Source organism: Equus caballus, chromosome 21 (genome assembly GCF_041296265.1).
Source record: "Equus caballus isolate H_3958 breed thoroughbred chromosome 21, TB-T2T, whole genome shotgun sequence".
In the NCBI taxonomy this organism is placed as follows: domain Eukaryota; kingdom Metazoa; phylum Chordata; class Mammalia; order Perissodactyla; family Equidae; genus Equus; species Equus caballus.
Genome location: NC_091704.1, coordinates 44,967,899 through 44,990,571, shown reverse-complemented (window position 1 = coordinate 44,990,571; position 22,673 = coordinate 44,967,899). Strand labels below are relative to the sequence as shown.

At 43.8% G+C, this 22,673-nt stretch overlaps 1 protein-coding gene across 1 annotated transcript in view; it reads right to left on the bottom strand.

The window, feature by feature from the left end:
- Positions 1 to 7,161: 7,161 nt before the first annotated feature.
- Positions 7,162 to 22,673, bottom strand: part of AGXT2 (alanine--glyoxylate aminotransferase 2) — a 40,386-nt gene continuing 24,874 nt past the window's right edge. The window contains exons 11-15 of the mRNA XM_001500116.6: positions 20,181 to 20,313; positions 18,323 to 18,414; positions 16,590 to 16,739; positions 12,026 to 12,124; positions 7,162 to 7,859 (exon numbers count right to left, since the gene is read on the bottom strand). Of these exons, the coding sequence (XP_001500166.2) occupies positions 7,752 to 7,859; positions 12,026 to 12,124; positions 16,590 to 16,739; positions 18,323 to 18,414; positions 20,181 to 20,313 (582 nt within the window). The 3' untranslated portion in view covers positions 7,162 to 7,751. The remainder of the gene's footprint in view (positions 7,860 to 12,025; positions 12,125 to 16,589; positions 16,740 to 18,322; positions 18,415 to 20,180; positions 20,314 to 22,673) is intronic.

Below are 22,673 nucleotides of genomic sequence, written 5' to 3'. Positions count from 1 at the left end.
ATCAATGATGCCTGCAAGTTGGGGCTTTTAGTTAGAGCAGAGAGAGAGTTAGATAACAGGAACAACCACTGTTTAATTCTTGCATGGGTGAGGATGAGGTGTTGACTGTCAACCTGGGCAATGTGACAAGGGAGGGAACAGAGCAATGAGCAGAATGAAGACGGTCCAAAGTGTGTCAAGGGCTAGCGAGGAAACTCCCAATCAGCCGTGACAGCCAGGGCTGGGGCCGGCACAAGAGGCAAGAAAGCTGTAATCAGCGGTTACAGGGGCTGCACAAGGGGATGGCAGGGAGGCAAGACTCAGAAGTTTGGTTAAGACTGGCTTGGGTGGGTGGGGACATTGCTTGCACAAGGCACTTACAGCAAGAAGGGAGTTGGCTCAGTCAATGTCTCCTGAGCCCAGGAAAGCATATGTGCTCCAGGGTGGAGGAAGAGAGTGCTTGGGGTACCCAGGGGAAAATGTTCCAGGAGTTGCTGACAACGTGAGTCTGTAAGCCGCGGGGAAGTTGCACTGGAGATATGTTTGTGAATCCTCAGCATCTAGATAATAAAGCCACCAAGGGTAATGGATGAAATCACCCAGATAAAGTATACAAAGAGGAAAAAAAGGAGGTGCAGTAAAAATCCCTGGAGTACCCAGCATTGAGGAGCAAACTCAACAAAAACCAATGTTTGAGAACGCAAAAGACTCAAGAGGTAGTAAGAGAATGGAAGACTGTGGAGCCATAAAACCAAACAGAGAGGGAGAGAATTTTTAGAGGAAGAAGATGACCAATAGTTGCAGCTGCCACAGAGATGCCAAGTAAGGTGAGAGCTGAAGCTTTTCTGTTGAATTTGGCAAGTAGGGTGTTGTGTTAGTCAGGGTTTCCAGAGAAACAGAACCAATAGGACCTATGTATTATCTATATATTATCTATACATATAAAATGTAGATAGATATCTATCTATATATCTAGAAAGAGATCTATTATAAGGATTGGCTCAAATGATTACAGAGGCTGAGAAGTCCCACAACCTATTGTCTGTAAGCTGGAGACCCAGAAAAGCCAATTGTGTGATGCGAAGGCCTGAGAGCCAGAGTCGTCAATGGTGTAGATTCAGTCTGGGACTGAAGACCTGAGAATCACGAATGCTGAGGGCAGGAGGAGATGGATCTCCCAGCTCAAGTGGTCAGGCAGAGAGGGCGAATCCAATCTTCCTCTACTTTTCTGTTCTACTTAAGTCTTCAACAAACTGTATGATGCCCACTCACATTGGGGAGGGCCATCTGCTTTACTCAATCCACCTAACCAAATGCTCATCCTTTCCAGAAACGCCCTCACAGATATACCCAGAAACAATGTTTAATAAGATATCTGGGCGTCCCACGGCCCAGTCAGGTTGCCACATAAAATTAACCATCACAGAGGTTATTGGTCACTTTTGCGAGAGTAGGTTCATGGGAGCCTACAGTTTTTTTCCCAGTAGCATCGCTTTTAGGAAGAGGATATATGTTTGAAGGAAGTTTTTTTTTTTTTTTAAATGAGAGAGACAAGTATGGCAACAGGCTGAGGGGAAAAAAGGAAGAAGAATGTAGAAGCTGAAAATCCAGCAGAGAATGAACAATTTATGCAGCAAGATCTTGGAGAATATGCTGGGGGGAAAGGTGAAGATTCATGTGAAATAATGACCTGACTGTGAATGTGGATATGGGTTCTCTGAAGGATGAGGAAGTGGTAACAGGTGACACCTGGGGGCTTGGGGCGGGTAGGACTGCAGGTGAGAGAAGATGGTGTGCAGAAGCCCTGAGGTAGATGGGGAGACTAGCCTGACCAGAGAGCGGAAAGCCAGGGAAAGGCACAGGGGCACCAGGCTCGGGGGAAGCAAGGGACAGACAAGTAGGAAGGCATTAGAGCGTATTCAGCAGGAGAGTGATAAGGATCAAAATTTTTGCTGGATGGTTTCAATGTTTTTCTGATAAATTAAATGCCAAGTCACTTACTGAGAGTGAGAAGGGCAGAGGTGTGAACTGGGGCCCTGAAGAAAGTGCAAAGAATTGTAAGACCCCCTTGGAGAATGAATAAAAATCGTCTGGAAACCCTCTCGATTCCTCCTGTGTTATTATGTCCTTCTCGCATTTCATCCAAGGTGGTTTCCTTTTCTTCTAAAATAATCTCTGGTACTTTATTACCAAAATTCTATTTTGGTATTTCTAAATACATATTTCTTTACATATCATATATGTTTCTAAATATATATATAATATGTGTTCATGAATACACACACACACATATAAAAACCCATATCAACTGGCTGTTGCTTATTTCAGATGGGCTCATTGCTGCCTTAAACTGTTGGTGACATTGTAGCATCTATGGCTAAAATGCACACAGCACCACTAGGAGTTAGTGTTTGCCTTTCTGCGAGGAGCACTGCTTTAGGTCTTAAGTACATGAGGATGGAGAAGACAAGGTCACCCCGCCAGCAGTGCAGAGTCTGCTTAGGGAGATAAGATACACACACAAGAATAAACACTAGTCCAAGATGGTGAGAGCCAAGTGCCAACTAAGGAAGTTCTGGGTCCAAAGGAAAGCAATGCTAAGGAAAGAGTTAATTTTAACTGAGCAGCCGCCAGTATATTTTCTTATTTAAATCCTCACAAGGGTTCTATAGGGTTATATTATTTTCTTTTTGGACCCAAAGAAGCTTCAGCTCAGAGAGGTTAACTTGCCCAAAACCAGTCCAGTGGAGAGCTTGTGCAGGCTCCCTCCATTGCGTCTTGTCGTCCCATTGAATTAAAAGTTTCTGTTTTCATTAGTTGCTGTTTGCAATGACCCTCCTTAACCAGTTCTTGATTAAATTGTATTAAGTTGTGTTCTTGACGTCTCTCCTCCATCATGGATTACTAGCACAACGCCTTCAGTTCTACCAAACACTCCCTACATCTGCCACCAAGCTGACCCAGGGGTAGCGACTTGATCTTAACTACACCTAAAGGGGTTGGTATAATTAAGCTTTCATTTCTGTGTCTTCACTCTTACTAAGTTAGGTGGTCCTCTTGTCCGTGTTGAGATACTTTGTGGTGTCGTATTCTACTATTCCCGTTTTTAATGGGGCAAAGGTGTGCCATTTTTACTCTCTGTACCTCACTTGCAAGTGAGGTTTCAGCTTTTGTTAAGCCAGAGCAAGCTGCTGATGCAGGGTCCGGCAGCCTGCACCCTGCTTCAAACAACAACTGTGATGCTCTAGCATTAACTCTAATGATGAAGTGGCAAAGATTGTGATGTTTTCTGGGATTCTTTTGTTGTTCTTTGTAAGAAAAGTGAGATTTAAGTAAGATTTAAAGACGGAAGAAGAATTAAGTCCTTCCATAGTGTAGAAATACCTTTTGAGGTTAGCTCAAATTACTGGCAAATTAAAAACTACACTGATATAAAAGATGCAGCTTTATAACACAAATAAGAGCCATAGTTTAATACTGTATCACCAATTTATGTATTTTACATCTCTTTATATTATTATTATTATGGTATAACTAAAGCTTGATGTGAGTTTTTTTAAATTACTCCCTTCTGAGTAGATTGGCATTTCAAGGGCTTTTAAACAATTGCCAAGATTTCAATGTTATATTCTAATCACATGATTAACTGTCAATATGTTCCTTGTGTGGAAAAAAGTTTACTTGAGCTAAGTGTTCATTATCTTCACTTCAGAGAGTTTTAACAAGACAGGAAATAAAAGAGAGCTTGGCAAGAATGTGGCCTCCTTGCCTTATGTAAGCTGGCTTACATCCCACCTCCTGTGGGTAGAGCAGAAAATGGAATGGAATGGAATGGTCCTGCCCACGGCTCCAAATGGAAAGACGAGGACTCCATCATGATTAGAAACTTGTGAAAGAAGTGAGTGACCATCAACACTCTAAGGCCACAGTTATTGCCCTTTCTGCTCCATGCCTCTGATGGCTTACCCATCTTCAATCCCCAGCTGCTCTTCGAGGACGAGGAGTGGTTAATCCTGATCAACAGGCACTGGGATAGAACCGTGCAAGCCTCATAGTCAAGAAATGAGGCCCAGGACCTGGCTACCTTCGGGAATCCTGTTGCTGGCCTTTATTCTTCATGTCCCTGGAGGTGGGAGACTAACAGAGTGTACTGGTAGGTAAACGCAAGATCCTGGAGGACCCAAGAAGCCATAGAAATATGTTCTATAGATTTATCTGAACAGCTAAATCCTTCAGCCCCCTTCCTCCAGGAGAGGAGGTCCTGGCACCAGCAAGAACCTTGGCCTGAGCATGAAAATATTTTTGTTTTTGTTTTATTTTAAATTTGTGTTGTATTGTTTCCTCTTACTATTTTTCTAAATTCCTAAATGGTTATCATAAACTTTACTTACATTGGTCTTCCCTTTTCCTTTATCTTAAAATAAAAGGAATATTGAAAGCGGGAAGGCTTTGAAGAATAACTAGGAAGTAAGTGTCAGTTTTCTTGTCCCATCCTCCTCACCTCATAATTTCCACTGAGAAAGAAGAGAGGAAGGAAACTCCAGGGAGAGTGAAGTATAGGAGCAAAGAAACAATGTGCATGACATGGAAAGAGCAGCCGAGAAAACAGGTGGTTTGGGACAAACTGTGAAGGCTCTTGAAGGCCATAATAGCTGGAGTTTGGACTTTGTTCCATGGGCAGTGGGAACCCTCAAAGGCTTCAAGAGATGAGAAATGTGATCATATTTATCCTCTACTTAAGTGACTTTGGTATCAGTGTAAAGAATGGATTGGGAGGGAGTCCAGAATATCAGTTAGGAGGCAGTTTAGTTTAGGAGAGTGATGATGGCTCAAATTAAGGCAGTCTTGGTATAAAGGGATCATATTGGAAAAATTATGTTGGAGACAGTATTCATGAGACTTAGTTATTTGAAGGACAAAAAAGATAACTTCAAGGAAAATAATGCCCTAAATTGTGAGTCTGAGACAAAAGGGGTACCATTAATCAAGAAGGGATTCATCGGAAGAGAGAGATTTAGTGTGTTTTATGTTAGATATGTTGAATTTGAAGTGTCCTTGTGACATCCAAATGAAGCCACAGACAGCTAGAATTCTGGGGTTGAGGCTCAGAAAAAAGGTTGAGACTGAGATGAGTATTTGGAAGTCATCAGCATAGTCAAGATAGGTGACATTTCCACAGTGGATGAGGTTACCCATAGGCAGAGAGCAGAGCATGGAAGAAGAGGTGGTCCGGGACAGAACCTTGTAGTTGAGGAGCTGCCAGGAAAGAGACTGAGAAGGAGCAATCTGAGATAGAAGGACCACAGTGCAGAAGCCAAGGAAATCTTTTTTTTTGTTTAAAGATTTTATTTTTTTCATTTTTCTCCCCAAAGCCCCCTGGTACATAGTTGTATATTCTTCATTGTGGGTCCTTCTAGTTGTGGCATGTGGGACGCTGCCTCAGCGTGGTTTGATGAGCAGTGCCATGTCCGCACCCAGGATTTGAACGAACGAAACACTGGGCCGCCTGCAGTGGAGCACTGAACTTAACCACTCAGCCACGGGGCCAGCCCTGAAGCCAAGGAAATCTTATTCAAGAAGGAGCAGTTGTTTAGAAAGAACAAAGGAAACACTAAGTTTGGGCCATAAGGAAACCACTAGTGGCCTTTGGAGAAGGCAGTTTCCAAGGAATGAGAGGCAGGAATGAGATCCTAGTGGTTGAGGCATGGAGGAGAGGCAGGGAGGATAATTGGAGCACAAAAACTGCTCGTGGGAGATTTTGTAGTGAAGGGAAGAAGAGCAATGTTGCTTGAAGGGAAGTAGTTTCTATTTGCATACTTCATTAGTTCGCAAAGCACATTTACATCCATTACCTCATTTGGTTCCCATCTCATGAGGTAGCAAGGGCAAGTATTGATATGCTTGGGAACAAAATGAGGTTAAAAAGAGGTTAAAAGTCTTCTCCAAGGCGTCTGTAGCAAGTAAGTAGAAGGACTGAGTTTGGAATTCAGGTCAGTTGACTCTTAATCCAATAATCTTTCCACTGTGCCCAAACAGAGCCTTTCTAAAGTGTTTGCTCTCTTTGGATATTGGATACTGGATGGCATTCAGCTCCTTGTTAAGGGGGTTTGATCTTATCCGGGAGACACTGGGGAGCAACTGGAAGGCTTGTGTAAGGGAATGCCTGTGTAGGTCAACGCTTGAGGGAGACAAATCTGGCAGTGAGGTATAGGCTGTGTTAGTGGAACAGACACCTCAGGGGGGAGATCATTAAGACATGGCTTCAAAGTGGAACACAGTTAAAATAAACATCAAATTGCATGCTGGGAAAGTTATTTCCCTTTCAGTTCTGTGGGTCCTGTTCTGTTTGTGTTAAGAAGAGGATCTCAGTTTGCTAGTCTCTTCTAACACCCCTCAGAGACTCTCTTATCTTCTTGAACAAAGAGAGAACAGCCTCAGGCTGAGATCATTTGCCTAGTGTCTCGCTAGAACTGATTTACATTGCTTTGTATTCACCCTATTTTTATGATTATTTTCCAGTTAGGACAAGTAGTACTGATTTCTCATTTGTTATAACTATAGAAAGGTTATTATCAAATACAGTGGTCCCTCAGGGTCCACGGAGGATTGGTTCCAGGACCCCCTGAAGATATCAAAATCCATGGATGTTTAAGTCCCTCATAGAAAAAGGTGTGATATTTGCATATAACCTATGCACATCCTCCTGGATACTTTAAATCACCTTTAGATTACTTATCCTACCTAATACAACGTAAATGCTATGTAAATAGCTGTTATATTGTTTAGCAAATAAAGAAAAAGAAGTCTGTACATGTTCAGTACAGATGTAATCCTCATAGGCCTTTGATCTGAGGGCTGACTGTATATCTAAACAAAAAAAGTCAAATTAAGGAAAAATATTAAGTCAATCCTAAGACAGGTGGTATACACATATGAGAAAAAAGCACTATGAACATGTATTTTAATGACTAACATTTGGGAAATTTTGGTCTTGAAGACTGTTGCAATAGGAGTAATGAGGGTATAGTCCAGGGCAGGATGAGGGCAATGGGAATGGAGGAGGCTCTGATACACATTTTAAGGGAGTTAAAGGAGAGCAGCACAGTTATCTACCTGGGGTACTTTCTACAGCATTTCTCAGGATGCTTATGGCTTCAATAATAGAAAACCTCAACCAAAAAGGCTTGTGCAATACAGCAAATTTATTATCTCATCTAACCAGGAGCCTCAAAGTAAGGTGGCTCCCAGATTGCTTAAGTCAGTGGCTCATCGACATCACTAAGGACTCAGCTTCCTTCCACCTTCCAACCTTAGCAAAAAACCTTTGTCCTCATGGCTCCAAAATGGCTGACATAGTTCCAGCAGTCTCATCATGACATTTGATGCTTCTGTGTAAGAAGTAGACATCTCTTCCAAAGATGGGGATGAAGAGTGAAGAATAGAGAAATCTTTCCCTGAAGGCACCTCCACCAAAAGATTTTCCTTCAAGATTAATTGTCCAAAAATATGTCACATATCATGCATAAACCAATCACTGCAAAGGGGAATCAAATTACCATAACTTACCTAGACTAATTGGTATTTATTCTCTGGGCTAGGGACAGAGGCCCCTTCCTGAAGGATGGACTTCTCGAGAGAATAGAGGCTCTGTTAAGAAATATGGCTGGTAGGCAGTCAACCACCTTAGACTAGTGGTTCTGGAATTCCTCAAATTAACCCTTGAACATAAGTGGGAAGTTCTTGAGGCTTGTGGTTTTTTATTTTTAAAAATTTCATTTGGCTTTTCTTTCCATGTGTTGGATTAAGGCAGAACGAAATACTTCCACTGCAAAATCAACTTCTGGTTTAGTGATGCACATTGGGGGTGCAATGCGGAATGTCTGAGGAGACAAAGGGAAATAGAGCAGTGGATCATCATAGAGTCAAATCTGACTTTGAGGAAATGCATTAAACTGAGAATCCCAAATCTTGTTTTTACGACATTTCTTACATTTTTTCCCCGTGGGTTGGACTCCCCCCTTCTCCCCAGTGCTGTACCCAAGCCATTCATCCTCCAGTCCTTGTAAAACTCTGGTGCCATCTGGCTCTGCTTCTTTTCCTTTTTGTCATCTTCTCACCTCCTGGTCCTTCTATCACCTTCACTGAGGTCTTAGGTACTTATCTACACTCCATTTCTGCTATCACCCAGGGTGACTTCCATGTTCGTGTGTACAACCCAACAAACTCGCTTCTCAGTTTCTTGTGACAACTCCCAGAACCTTCATCTCTGTTCCTTTGCATCCATTCACACCCAAGGCCAGCGCCATGAGCCTCCTCCTCACCCGGAATAACTCAATTTCTGATTCGCATTCCATCTGCCTTTCTCATGAAAGTGTCAGTCTCCTCATTCCTCCATTATCTGCAGGTCTATCGCCTGACTCAGATGTCCTCCTTCCTTTCCTACCCAGCTTGGAGCACACGGTGAATGGTCTGAACTGCTCTCTCACCTGCCCCCGTATGTTGCTTGCACTTCTACCCTTCTGCTGCTGCACCCACGTGGCAAGGTCCCAGCCCTGATCAAAGCTCTAATTGAACTGTTTTGCCTCAACATAGATAGCTGAGAAGTATTAGAGAAGATCACACGCTGGGCAGTCTGACACCACTAGATATGCAGGGTCTCTAATTTCTGCTGGTCCCCCCAGTTTTTCTTGTCCTCCGTCAGCTTCCTTTCCCATTCTAAACCTTTATCATTCTTCTCAATTTCCTTGCTCAACTCCCACGCCTCTGTCTATTTCATAGACAATCTTGCCTCATGCTTTTCAGAAGCTGTCAGGCAAGATCTTTCTATAAACTTGTTTGCTCCCACATCCATTCTTACAGCCCTGCCTGAAGGTTCAGAGAACAAGCTGTCTCTACCGTTCAACTTGAAATTTTCCACCTGTGCCCTTGGTCTTTGATCCTGCCATCACCTTCACTCCCAGAAACATCCCCATGTTCTCTTGCATCTTCAACTTCCCCTCAGCCTATAAACTAACAGGCTTTGAGCTCTTGTAACCCGAATTCAAACCATACCAAATAAAAGTGTGTTGACTCCCTGGATCCCTTCTAGCTACTGTACAAGCGCTGTCCTCTCCTTTTATCCAAATTTACTAAACAGACTGGTTGATGCTTCTTGGCCATTATTTTTCACTCTGCCCTCCTTGTTCACATCTCAGCCCACTGCAAGCTGGTTTCTGCCCCTATAAACATTCTGACACCACTCTAGTTCATGTTGCCAGTGACCTGCTAAGTGCAGAATCCAATGAGCATCCTTCCTGACCTTGTCTGCTGCATCTGGCACTTGGGTCCCTTCCTCTTCCCGGACCTCTCCAATCTCTTGCTTCCATGACTCAGCACTCTCCTACCTCTTCTCACGTGTCTCCACCCTTTTTTTTTTGTCTCTGCCTAGGCACTTTTTCTTCCACTTGCCCTTTATATGTTGATGCTACCTGGGTTTCTATCTTCATCTCACTGCACTTTTCATCTAGACACACTTCCCAGGAGAATTTCTCATCTTTCCAATTATATGCTGATGACTCCCAAATCCCAAATCATGATCTTCACCTCAGTTCTTTCCTCTGAGCTACAGACTTTTCTAAAGAAACGGATGTCCATAAACACCTCACATGGAGCCTGTTGAAAGCTGAGCTCATCCTCGCACTCCCTAAACCAAGGTAGATGTGAGGGACTCATCCTTGCCTCTTCCTTGTTCTTCACATCCAAGTCCTGTGCATTTCCAATTCCAGAATTGTCCTCTGAATGTCTCCTCTCTCCCTACTACTACGGCTCAAGTTCAAACAGCATCATGAGCCGCCACCTTGACTCCCTGACTCCAGTCTCGTCCCCTCAGGTTTATCCTCCTCAGAGGATGGATTCAGAAATCAGACTGCCTGAGTCTGGGTCTTGGTTCTGCCACTTACTGGCTGTGTGATTTGGGCAATTTACTTAACCGCTCTTTTTTTCTTCATCTGTAAAATAAGGATAATAGTAGTACTTATTTTTTTTTTTTTGGAGGAAGATTAGCCCTCAGCTAACTACTGCCAGTCCTCCTCTCTTTGCTGAGGAAGCCTGGCTCCGAGCCAACATCCGTGCCCATCTTCCCCTAGTTTATACGTGGGACGCCTACCACAGCATGGCTGCCAAGCAGCGCCATGGCCGCACCCAGAATCCGAACCAGCGAACCCCGGGCAGCAGAGAAGCGGAACGTGCGAACTTAACCGCTGCGCCACCGGGTCGGCCCCTAGTAGTACTTATTTTATGGGCTTACTGAGAGCATTAAATGAATTCATATAGACAAGTTGTTTAGAACAGTGCCTGACAAGTAGTGAGGTGTTTTTTATTCTTACCCCCCACTGCCTCAAGGCTTATGCTCCAGCCGCAGCAGTGTGCATGCAGCTCTTTGCACTCTGCCACAGTTGTACATGTGCTTTGAGTGTTTATCTCATTGTTTAAGGCTCAGCTTAGTCAGAAAGGCTGGCCTAGGGGTCTTTTCTTTTTCCTCCTTTACTACCCCTTTTTATAGCTATCTATGAGCGTGCTACATCGTAATGTAATTTGCTGTTTTTGTGTCTTTCTCTCTCGCCGGCACCACGACGGGAGGGACCAGATCTTCCGTATCGTTGTAGCTTTAGCACCCAGCATAGCAACTCCTGCTTAACATTTAAATGTTTGCTAGATAACGAAATAATAACTAAGCCAGTGGATAATTAATTCTTTCATGTCTTCATAAGTTGTGCATCTTAGGATTTTTAATCATTAAATTACTCCTCCTGATTTGTACAGAAAAATACTTAGGACCAGGACTAGAAAAAACTCCCCGAGCATGTCCAGCAAAAGTGCTTATCCTGGTTTTGCTTGAGGGGGTTTGGTTTGGGCTTGGAGTGCTTTGAACCGGTTTGTTTACCGTCAGAGGAGAAGTCGAGGGGAAGCTGCAGATACAAGAGAACACAAACATGTTTCCTTGAGCCAGGTGGAGGGAGCGTTGAGCTCAAGAGCACACATGGAGACCTGGGTCTGAACAGGAGAGACACCCCATTCTCTGAACCTTCAGGAAACGAGGTAAGGAATGGATGTGGGGACAGATGATTTCTATAGAGATCTTGCCTAATAGCTTCAATTTTCTCTGAGAGGTACGAGGCAAAAGCGTTCACCGAGACAGAGTGACAGGCAGGAATGGAGCAGGGAAACTGGGATGAATGACTAAGGACGAGGACGTTTAAAATGGGAAAGAAAGATGACAAAGGATAAGAACAATAATAGGCGAGGAGCACAAGTTACCCAAATCTTAAATCTCTGCCCCAGAGCCAGCCGCTGGGGAGGGTCCTGCTGCTGTGAGGGATTTAGGGTAGATCGCTTTGCTGACAGCAGCAGCAGCCCATGCCCACCGGGCAGGCCCACCCGGGGTCCTGACTGTGCAGCCAGACCCGGCTTTTCCAGGAAGGGGGCAGGGAGAGCTTGGTCTCTGCAGCTCCCAGCCTGAGGGGCTGGCTGGCCGATTTTGAGTTCCACATTAGAGACCCGACCAGGGTGGTCCCCCACCTCTCCTGCAGGGTCACCTGGGCCTGCCAACACTGTTAGGTTGCTCCTGGCCATAGCAGCCACCAAGGTTTAGCAAGTATAGGGTTCCCAAAGTCAGAGCCCAAGGCTGAGTCAAGAACGCCTAGGGTTGCTCTTACAGGGGTTAGAACGAATTCATACATAAGACATGCTATCCATTGCATGACTGTTATGATTCTATTATGACCTATACTGTAAATCCTCTGGTTTGTCTGTGCATCTCGTTGCTGTCCTGTCACAGTGTCCTCTGTATCTGTTCTGCACGGAACCGCTATAACCAAACCATTTCACACAGCGCCTCCTGGTGGTCGGAAGGCCGCACTGCCCCTTTCTTTGGAAAATACCTGAGCACCTGTGCCTAGAGGAGATGAGACTGGGTCCCCTAGAATAGTCGTGAAGAAAAGTGACCAGTATTGGGACATCACAGAGAGGCCTATCTAAAGTGATAGGTAAAGACCAGCCTTTCTCTTACCTGAGAAAAAATGCCGGATTTGCCAACTAGAAGCCCCATGTGTTTGCAGTCCTCGTGAATTTGACTGACTTCTTCCGGGGGAAGAGGCTGGCGGCTCATCTGTAAATATGTTTAAAAAATATTTTCTGTTTGGTGTTTGAATTGTTAAAGACGTTATTCCCAAGAGAAAAAGAAAGAAACGCAAGCAGTCAATGCTCCTCTCTCCCTCCCCATCTCTCTCTCCTCCTGTAATTGAATAAAGCTGTTAATTGCTGTACCGGATTTTTTGGGAGTTATTAAAAAAATATATATATATATATATATATTTTATCTCAGCTCATCCTAAATTTCCAAAGATACAATAAAGTCGAATGAATCTTGGCTCTGCTAATGGCGACTCTGGGAGCGTGGTTCTTTAACAGCTGAATTTGCAGTCTGCTTTATTTACGTGGAAATTCTGCTCAGCTCTTCACTTTGTTTTGCCCATGTAAAGAGCTCATTTCAAAGTCCAGGAAATGGCTCAGAACCAGTCCAGCCTTTCCCTGGGCCACAGCATGGACTGGGCAGCTGGGGTGGGGCTGTTTGTCCTTATCTTCCCCGCTTGTGGATTTGTTGTTTTTCCCCCAAAACTTAATCCTTCAGCTTTAGGAAAGGTAAGCATTTTGAGAGCCAAGGGGCTGTTTCAGGTCACTAGGCATCTGAAGTTGGCTCCTCCCTGTGGATGCAGATGTGCCAGTACCCCTTTGGTGACCCTGGGCTGGGGACTGGTGCCCTTTCTGTGTGTCTCCTGTCTTCCGAGTCCGTGAGTTACAAACGCCCCCCTCGAACTTAGTCATTTCAGGCCTGTGTGTCTGCATTACCTGGAAAGCTTTTCAAACTCCCGCTGTTTGGGCCTCACGCTGGGCCTCTCGAATTAGAATATTTGGGGCAGGCCTAGGCATCTGTATTTGTAAAGTGCTCCTGGGTGCCTGGGCTGAGGACTCTGCTGCAGTGCTCCTATCTTGAGTGCTGAGTGCCGTGCCGCCGCTGGTATCTCATTTTTCTGTAGCATTGCCGTTGTGATCATCAGCACTGGGTCTGGCTCTCTGGTTTCAGATGCATCTGGCCTGGTCCTGGCTCGTGAGCGAGCCCCTGCGACCATGGTGCAGTAGAGGAGGGCTCCCTCTGGTGCTCCCAGCTTCATTCTTCTCCTGTGGGCTTCCTACCCACCCGCCCTCTAGGCTTTACTATCCATTCCCTTCCCCCCACAATCCCTGATCCAACTCGCTCCCCAAATCTGTTATTGCTGGTTAAGTGGCAGTGTCGGAGCACAGAATAAGACTGGACCTCCCGGAGATGTTTGCAGTTTTTGTCTGTCCTAAAGCATTAGGATAAGGAAAATAACATTCAAACTTTTAGACTCCTTGATAACGGAGGACGTGAGATGGGGGAAAAGACCAGGTCTTCTCAGCTATCCTAAAATGTCATCACGCACTCCTGCTTGCCCATGAAGTTCTCCGCTACTAGACAGGGGAGACAAACACTACAAAATAGTTTAGGACTAAACTGGGAGAACTGGAAAGAGGTTCGATATGGTTTAGGGGATGAGAGGTGAGAGGGGGCCCGACACCCTCTGGAAAGGTTTCATGATGGGAAGTTGGGTTGGTGGGGCCTTGGTGGATATTAAAGATCTGGGAGGTAGAGTTTTTTTGGTTTCATCCTGGTCTGGGCCAATGCCTTCCCTGCTCCCTTGCCCGTTTTATCACCCCCTGGCCTCAGCTGCTATGACTAATCAAACGTCTTGTATGCATTCCACAGAGAAAAGCAGAGTGGGAAGCTCTCACAAGGCACAGCCACAGGACAGCCTGCCCAGGCCCTGTGCTCAGGCCTACATCCCAAATGCCTGATAACCAACTGGGCATGTTAGTGACTGACCTCTCGTTGGGTGTATAATGTAGCTTCACGTTTATCTTTTTTACTTTTTGGGGTTTTTTTTGCCCTTTTAGGAGGCAAATCTGCATTTAAATAATTATAAAAGTAATCCATGGTTATTGGGAAAAAAAAACCCTAAAGCAATATGAAAGTGCATTAAGTAAAAATGGCAAGTTTCCCTTCCCCCAATCCTACTCCTAGGGACACTGCCTGCTGGTAATTTGATGTGAACCATTTTTTCTATGCACACAAATACATCTATATGCATATTTTTAAAAAGTCATACTTTATAATGTTTTTCAATTTGCTCTTAACAATTTCCAATATCCCTTGGACGTTTTTCCATGTCAGTGTATTTGGACCCAGTCTTCTTAAAGGTTACCTAGTATTTAATTGTTTGTTGGTAATGCGTTCAATTTCCTGTTGTTGGGCATTTATGTTGTTTGCAATTTGTCATGATTATAAACAATGCTGCAAACATCCCTGCTTATGTATATCTTTACACACTTCTGTGAGCATTTCTTTAGGACACATTTTTAGAAGTGGAATTGCTTGGTCAAAAGAAATTTAGAATTTTGACAGAGACAGACAAATTGCTGTTCAAAGGGCTGTTCCAACTTACATCCTTGCAGTGTATGGGAGTTTCGATTTGGGGTTATGCTGGACAGTTTTGAGCTGTTATAATTACATGAATGTGGTCTGAGGCGTTGCAGGGGCCTGAAATCCATCAACAAGCCCTTATAAAGCACCTACCATCTGTATGTTTCCTGGCCTCAAAAATGTACAACTTATTTAGGAAAATAAGGTATTTACATGTGAAAACTGAGTCAACAAATACCTGGTTTGAAAGATCTTTTGAGAAGAACTCTTAGCTAGTGAGTGCTAGAGAGACTCTCTGATGGCTGGAGCCCCGGGATTGGGGGAGGAACAAAGGCCTTAAGAGGTGGAGACGTGATAAAGATTTGGATCTCGGGAAAGGCTGGGATTTCCTTAGGTAGGTAGAGATAGAGAGGAGAGTGCTGTATTCCATGCTTGGAGAAAAGTCTGAGGGACATTTGGGTTAGGAAAGTGAATGGCATTGAGGGGACAATGATTAGAAGTAGGGAACGCAGGAGCCAGGAATTAAACCTGGGTAGTCTGCCTCCAGAGCCCAAGCTTACAACTACCAAATGGCAGAGGGAAGAGAAAGAGAGCTCATCATATAGATACTACTATACAGGCTGTTTTGCTTTTTCCCTAGTACAGTTTGCACATCTTGCCATGTCACATATATATCTATGCCATTGTAGAATGAATGTACCAGAATTTAGCTTGTTCTGTATCTAAGGCCATCTGGGAGGCTTCTGATGTTTCATCCTGACAGATCCAGTTCTGACAAGCGTCATTGCTCATGTGTCCTTGAGCATGCACAAGTTGGGTTTGGAATAGTGGGAAAGGGATGGAACCCTTCCTCTTTCGTGGGGCTTTCTTCTGTGGAGTCTAGCCTTCTAGGAGTCTGGCTATCTTTGAGGGAGCACCTGAGCTGGAGACTAGCATGGACTCTTCTGAACCTGAGAACAACCCTTGACTGGTCCACAAGTAGAGATAAGTATGTTACAGCTTGTGAGCCAGAGGCCATGTTTCATATTACTCTTATTTTCTTGTTGTCTTCCTTTAGTTTTAAAATCTTGTTGAAGCATTCCAGCTTGTACTACCTCTGCTGTGCAGTATTAATGGAAGTGTCTTATAGCCACGGTCTTGTCTGAATGTTGAAGGAACTGAGCATCAACACTCCTAAGCAAGCATGGTGTAGTAAGATCAAGTAGCAAGAAGTCACCCAAGGGAGAGCTGGATCCCCATGGACAAGAGTTAGGGCCAAGGATTAGTCTGACTGTTCCTCCTTGAGCCAAGATTCTCCTACTGTTGCTCTCCTCAGAGGATCTAGGCTTTGCTTTTATGGAGGAAAGAGACAATTTCCTATTGACATGGACTGTAGGGGCAACAGTAGAAACAAAGGGAAGGATGTGAGACACAGTAAAGAAAGAATCCACAGGCCTTGACACGAGAAATAAGGGGAGAGAAGGAGGCACAGATTATTTTGTGGAATTGAGGCTGTGTAATTCAGAGAATAGTGAAGTGGATAATAGTGGAGAAACACAAACAGTGAATTTGGGAGGAATAACTGGTTTGGAGGAAAATGCTACTTTCAGTTTTCATACTGTGTCTGGGGTCAGAGTGGGGAATGTCATCAGAAAGTCACATTCCTCCCTGGTTCCTTGAGAGATTGAAATCCATTCACAAACAAACAAGCAAATACAAAACCCTATAGATCTTTATCATTCTCACCCTAAACCATCACCACAACCTTCTCCTGGCTCTTTCTGCTTAAACAATTTTGTCCCTTCCCCATATTTCTAACTATTCAGTCATCACCAGTGCTCTTTGCCTAGTCTGGCAAGAATAATATCAATTCCTTTTCCAAATGCCCTCCCTCACCCGTCTAGAACTCTTGATGACCCGCTAACGTTTTGTTTATCCTCAACACTCCCTGCTCGTCTCTAACGGGCTTTGCTGAGTCTTGCTGTCCTCTGTGCTCTCTCCCTGAGAAAGAATGAAGCACCTGCAGCTGAGGCGTCTCCCTTTACCTCTCGCTGCCCCCAAGAAGCCAGAGAGAGAGCAGCAGATCAGAACCTACCTTATCCTTCACCATTTCTATTCCTATCATGAGGCCTTTGCCTCGGACGTCCCCAACGATTTCAAATTCATCTCGCAGCTTAGCTAACTCCAGTAACATGTAAGTGCCAACTTCTTGACTGTTTTCCTGTAGATTTTCTTCTTTAATCACCTGTTGAGAGAAAGCCACAAATGACCTTGCATTAAAAAAAAGTTCTAAAATTGACTGAGAAAGGTACATTTAAGGAGAGGTAAATGTATATGACTCTCTTTACAGGAACTTGACCAGACAAATGGAACCCAAAGTCTAGTATGGCCGTACCACATACTACAGAAACATTTACTTCAAGGAGAAAAAAAGTCTTCATAGGTGGGAGACTTCCCCCATAACTTCCTCATCTTCAGAAGTGGTAAGAATTTGGGAAAGAATAAAAGACACATCTCAATGCAATTTGTAAGACAGAGTCCATAATCCTGAGGTTCATTGTTGCCAGGCATCTCTGAGAACTGGGATACAGTGGTGAATAAGACAAATGCTCTGAGGAGAGAAATGTCACAGATGCTCGCTCTACTGGGAGCTTGTCGATCTTTGTCCAGCAGCCCTCAGCTGGACATAGGATGTTATTGTCCAAGGGCCCCACTGCAGCGCCCTGGCCTCCGGAGCTGGGCGGAGCCCTGTGTGGGCTCAGAGCCAGGGCACTGAAGGTATACAAGGATTTTCACTTCCTTCCACTCACAGCAGAGACCTGTGCTTCTTGACAAGATACATGCAATATACTACATTTATCTTTAGCTGATAATAATTGCATGACTCTGGGAACACCTTGATGTTTTTAAATCCTATTTGTTCACCTAAATCTTCTGTGTCTTCTAAATTAGTTGAAGTGAAACAGCACTTAAAAAAAAAGTAGGCAGTGTCTACGAAATGAAACGACATGTTCCTATTCATGCTTTTTCATTTCACGATTTAATCATGTTTGAAGATGCTTTTTAATTAGCAAGGCAGCTTTGACTGACTTTTTATTTAAAAATGCTTTGAAATTTAATTTTTTGAATAAGTGAATCATATGTCTACTTCAAAAATCAGAAAGTATATGAGTATATGGTAGAATGACCCTCACTGATCCCTGTCCCCCAGCCACCAAGTTTCCTTCCCCACAAACAACCGCTGTTCTTAACTTTTTGGACATTCTTCCAGAAATGCATTGTACTTATTTAAGCAAACGCCATTATGCATATTAGCAAGGGCCTTTAAAAAATCTTTTTCAACAGATGAGACCCCAGACAAAAATCACTGGGGTGGGGTTGAACAACAGCTGAATTGCCTGGTTGTAATCACAGAGAACTCAAGTTCTCGTTAGTCTTTTAATTTATGACAGCACCTCAAAGGGAAGGAAGAATATACAAGACGGGGCCAAAATTAAATGGAAGTCAAGGATAACTGTTGGTAGCTATCCATAAAATACCACTCAAATAATGAATTTCAGTGCTACCAGCTGGCTAGGGGGAATTCTTTTATTTCCTGTGCATCTGAGGTTTAGTATATACAATTTTGTATCCAATACTTCAAGTACCCAAAATAGATCTTAGAAAAAGGGGGAGGGGCAGAATAATAAAATCTAACTTAAATTCATAGACAAGCAATCACCTCTTCACATTAGTAATATCATGTGATAGAGTTCTGACAATGTGTGTGTGGTTTTGAAGTCGCCATTTTGTGAAATGAGTGATGCTAATGTGGCTGCTGGAACACACCTCAAGCACCGCTGATCCAATGGCACAGGCCAAGGGGTTCCCTCCGAAGGTGCTGAAGCAAAACCTGCGTTTAGCTAAAGACTTGGCAATCTCTAGGGGGAGAAAGTAAAAAGTGAGCAAAGAGTGACACATTCCTATCTATAATCTCTCAACACATTATTTGGATTATATTTACTTTCATGGTGTGTGTATGTATGTCTAGCATTTTTCATGGCATCATATCCAGTTCTTTCTTTACTCACCAGACAGTGGATGTTGTGGACGGAATTATGTCCCTCCCACCAATTCATATGTGGAAGCCCAGTGTGACTATATTTGGAGATAGGGTCTTTAGGGGGGTAATTAAGTTAAATGAAGTCTTAAAGAGGGGGCCCTAATCCAATAGGACTGATGTCCTCATAAGAAGAAGAAGAGACACCAGCACTCTCTCTCCAAGGAACAGGACATGTGAGGACATAGCCTGAAGGTGGCCGTCTGTAAGAGAGCTGTCACCAGAAACTAGCTCTGCTGGCACCCTGATCTTGGACGCCCAGCCTCCAGAACTCTGAGAAATAAATGTCTGTTGTTTAAGCCCCCACCCTGTGGGATCTTGTTATGGTGGCCCTCGCTGACTAACGCAATGGATAAGGAAAAATTGCTTATTTTACTCAATGAGAACTTTGACACCAAAATCTTTAATGTGTTGTGTGAATTAAAAAGTACCTTAAAACTTCATTTATGGGAATTTACATAGACCTTTCATTAGCAAAACCTTTTTTCTGTATTCCACTCTTGGGACTAAGAAAGAAATTTCAAAGAAAAAAATCTCACATCAAAGATTTAGTAGATAATTTGCGGATTGTTTCAGGGTGAGTATATATTTGGTTCATTGTACTTTACCTTCTATGTCCACATTTTAGTACCTTAATTCATTCAATAAAACCACTGAGCTATCACAAGGCACTTAATTATCCTTTAGTACCTCTGAAATGGGCTTACTATTAGTGGGAAAAACAAACGAGATAATTTTAAGATTTTCAACAATAAGTGGTTCATAAGAATCTTTTTCTGGGGCTGGCCCGGTGGCGCAGTGGTTAAGTGCACACTTTCCACTTCAGCAGCCCAGGGTTTGCCAGTTCAGATCCCAGGTGCGGACATGGCACCGCTTGACAAGCCATGCTGTGGCAGGTGTCCCACATATAAAGTAGAGGAAGATGGGCATGGATGTGAGCTCAAAGGCAGTCTTCCTCAGCAGAAAGAGGAGGATTGGCAGCAGATGTTAGCTCAGGGCCAGCCTTCCTCAGCAAAAATAGGAGGATTGGCAGCAGTTAGCTCAGGGCTAATCTTCCTCAAAAAAAAAAAAAAAACATTTTCTGTAAAACTTCACTAAAATGGAAAATACAGTTAACTCTAATGTTCTGGCTAAGTGAGACTGTAGGATGTTTGGCTGTTTTGTTGATGAGACATCAGCAGTGGACCTTGATTTCATAGCTTATTGGTTTGGCCAGACCAAGTAACAAGCTTTTCCATAATATGATTCCCTTAGAAATTTCAGGATTGGTTTCTGGTTGGCTAACAAGGATCTCTTGTGTTGGTTTTGTTTTTGTGGGGCATTTTCCACTATCTTGTCAGTGTGGTAGAACCCTACATTTCATTGTGGGAGTGGGAGAATTAGTCTTCCGTTCAGCAAGAGCAGAAAGGGCTGGCTTTCTTCCATCTGTTCCTCAATCTGGCAGACGGACTGTGTCTCTTTTTCATTGCTTAGGAAATGCATGCCTAGTTCCCCTCACTGTCTCCAACCCACACAAGTTCCAACATACGTTTCCTACCATCACTGAGGCAGGAGGCCCAGAAGCAAACACGAACTCGTAGGTCCTACCTGGGGTTGTCACAACTGCTCCCATGGGAAAGCCATTCCCAATCCCTTTAGCCAGAGTGACAATGTCCGGCACAACGTCGTGGGTTTGGAAGCCCCAATAGTGAGAGCCCAGCCTTCCAAATCCTGTTTGCACCTGATGGAAACAGATACAAAGACACTGGAAACCTTAAAGAAATGCTGGTTTTTCTGACTCTCTGATCGCTTCCCTTTCCTCCTCTCTCTTCTCCCTCTCCTCCTCCTCCTCAGCATAATCATCACTAGCCGTCATCATCACCATCCTCATACTGTTATGGACAAAGCACTTAATCTGTGCCTGAGCTTTTAGGCACCTAAAGCTGTTTACCTAGCTTTGTGTGATTCTGGATATGTTTTTTAAGTCTGAACTTGTGTTAACTCTAAGTAGAAATACTTATAGCGATACATCACAGGGCTGCTGTGAAGGTAGTATAAATAATGCATGATTAGCAATCCTTAATAAGGATCTGCCATGTATCAGGCAGCAGAGGAGGTGAGCGGAGAAGCTACATCCGCCCCAGGTTGGACGAAGCAGGTACATAGAGTAAGTGGATTGGGCAGGGCGCCTGCCAACTGGCCCAGACAGGCCGGTCATCCTCTTCCCTGTGATCTCCTTTTCCTCCTGAGAATGATATCATGGGGAGGACCCAGCTGAGCCAGTTAACTCAGGATTGAACTAAGTTGCCCTTAGTTGTTTTTTGCATGCTGTTCCCTCTTTCTAGAAGCCCCTCTCCTTACTTCTTCACCTCACGAACTCCTCTTGTCTTTCAAAGCACAGCTTCATAATCATTTGGTCCAGGAAGGTTTTCCTGAGTCCCAGTACGACTCCCAGTCTGGGCCCCTGAGCATGCTGCCATCAGAACCTCTCACCCTGGACTCTTATCACCAGTGGATGTGCTGTTGACAGAGACTGTATCCTATACCTCTTTATCCACAACACCTAGCAAAGTGCCCGATAAAAGTAGATACTTAGTGTTCGTAGAACGAATGGAGAAGCGGCAGAAGTGCCTAACTGAATAAAGCCGCACAGCCAAACATTTCCATGCAAATTTCTGCCAAAGGCTTTCTGGGAAAGGTTCCTTGATCTCTTTCTGGCTCTCAGTCTCTTGGTCTGTCTGTGTCTGTCTCTCTACACACACCCACAGTGCAGGTCGGGGATAGAGGTGTGGACACTTGAAGTGGATTCTGAAATGCACTTGAAAGAGGAAGCTTTCTTCTCAACCTTCCTTCTCATTTTCCCTGCTCTCTCTAGGTGCTGCTGCAAAGTCAGATTTCAGGGTTAGATTTAGATGCTGGCAAACAATGTAGGAGAAGGGCTTAGTTACGGGAAAAAGACAGACCCAGGCTCGAGTCCTGGGTCTCCTACTTCCTAATGATGGGCCTCTGGGAAAACTGATGAATTTTCCCAAATAAGATAATTTAGGAAGCTCATGGAAAATCCATCCATTTTATCTTTCTGCCTGTCTTTGTTTTTCACTCCACCTATCTAAGTACCATAAATAAATGGTGAAAAATCAGAATGCTTGGATAACGCATGAAATTGTATAGGACTGTAAACCATGTTTGGTCACCTAGGAAGTATCAGTTTCATAGAATCTTTCAGTAGAACAGAGATGATTCATTCTAAGGTTCATAAACTCAAATGTTTTCACGAGTGAGGGGCTTATACTAGTGACAGAAGCAGGCTGGGTCTACGACAATGGGCAGGGATGGGGACTCTGGGGGTCATGCCTTGCCTAAAAACAGTCAATTTCAAATCTAAATCTAGTTCACGTCAGACCAGCAAAGACTGGCTGTCCAACTGGCCTCAGAGGTGGCCAATTTTCTATCTTCGATTCCAAATTCCTCATTTTAAAGAGGAGAAAACCAAGGCTAGCTAATTAAGATGACGTGTGAGATCACATGGTGGCAGCACTGGCCCTGCATTCAGGTTTTCTACCCTTGCCCCCTGTTTTTCTCCATCCTTTGCCTTTCTACCCCACCATGCTGTCATTGAGAGGCAGCTGGGCCCAGTGATTGGTTTGTCTTGGAGCCTGGGTTTGGGTTCTGGCTCCGTCCCCAATAATTGCATTAACTTGACAGGTGACTTACCCATCTTGGACTTAAATTTCCTTATCTATAAAATGAGAATAATAACAATGGGACACACCTTATAGAATTGTTATGAGTATTAACTGAGTTAATACATGCAAGCATTATGAACAGTGTCTGATAATGTAGTAAGCACTCAGAAAGTTCTAGCTATTGTTATCTTTAGCTAGTCATTAAGACAGTCTTTCTTAAGGTCACCCCGTGTTACATAGTTTCCAATTACGTTCTTGTAAGTGATAAAACCACATATCTCAGAAAATTCTGAAATTCATATTTTCTTTGAATTCAGTCTCCCTTCCTCTAATTAGTCCAACTGTGGCAGCTTCACTGTGTAATGATTTTGAAGGTTAAAGCTTATTCTCGTCACTGATGTATCTAACTGTAAAC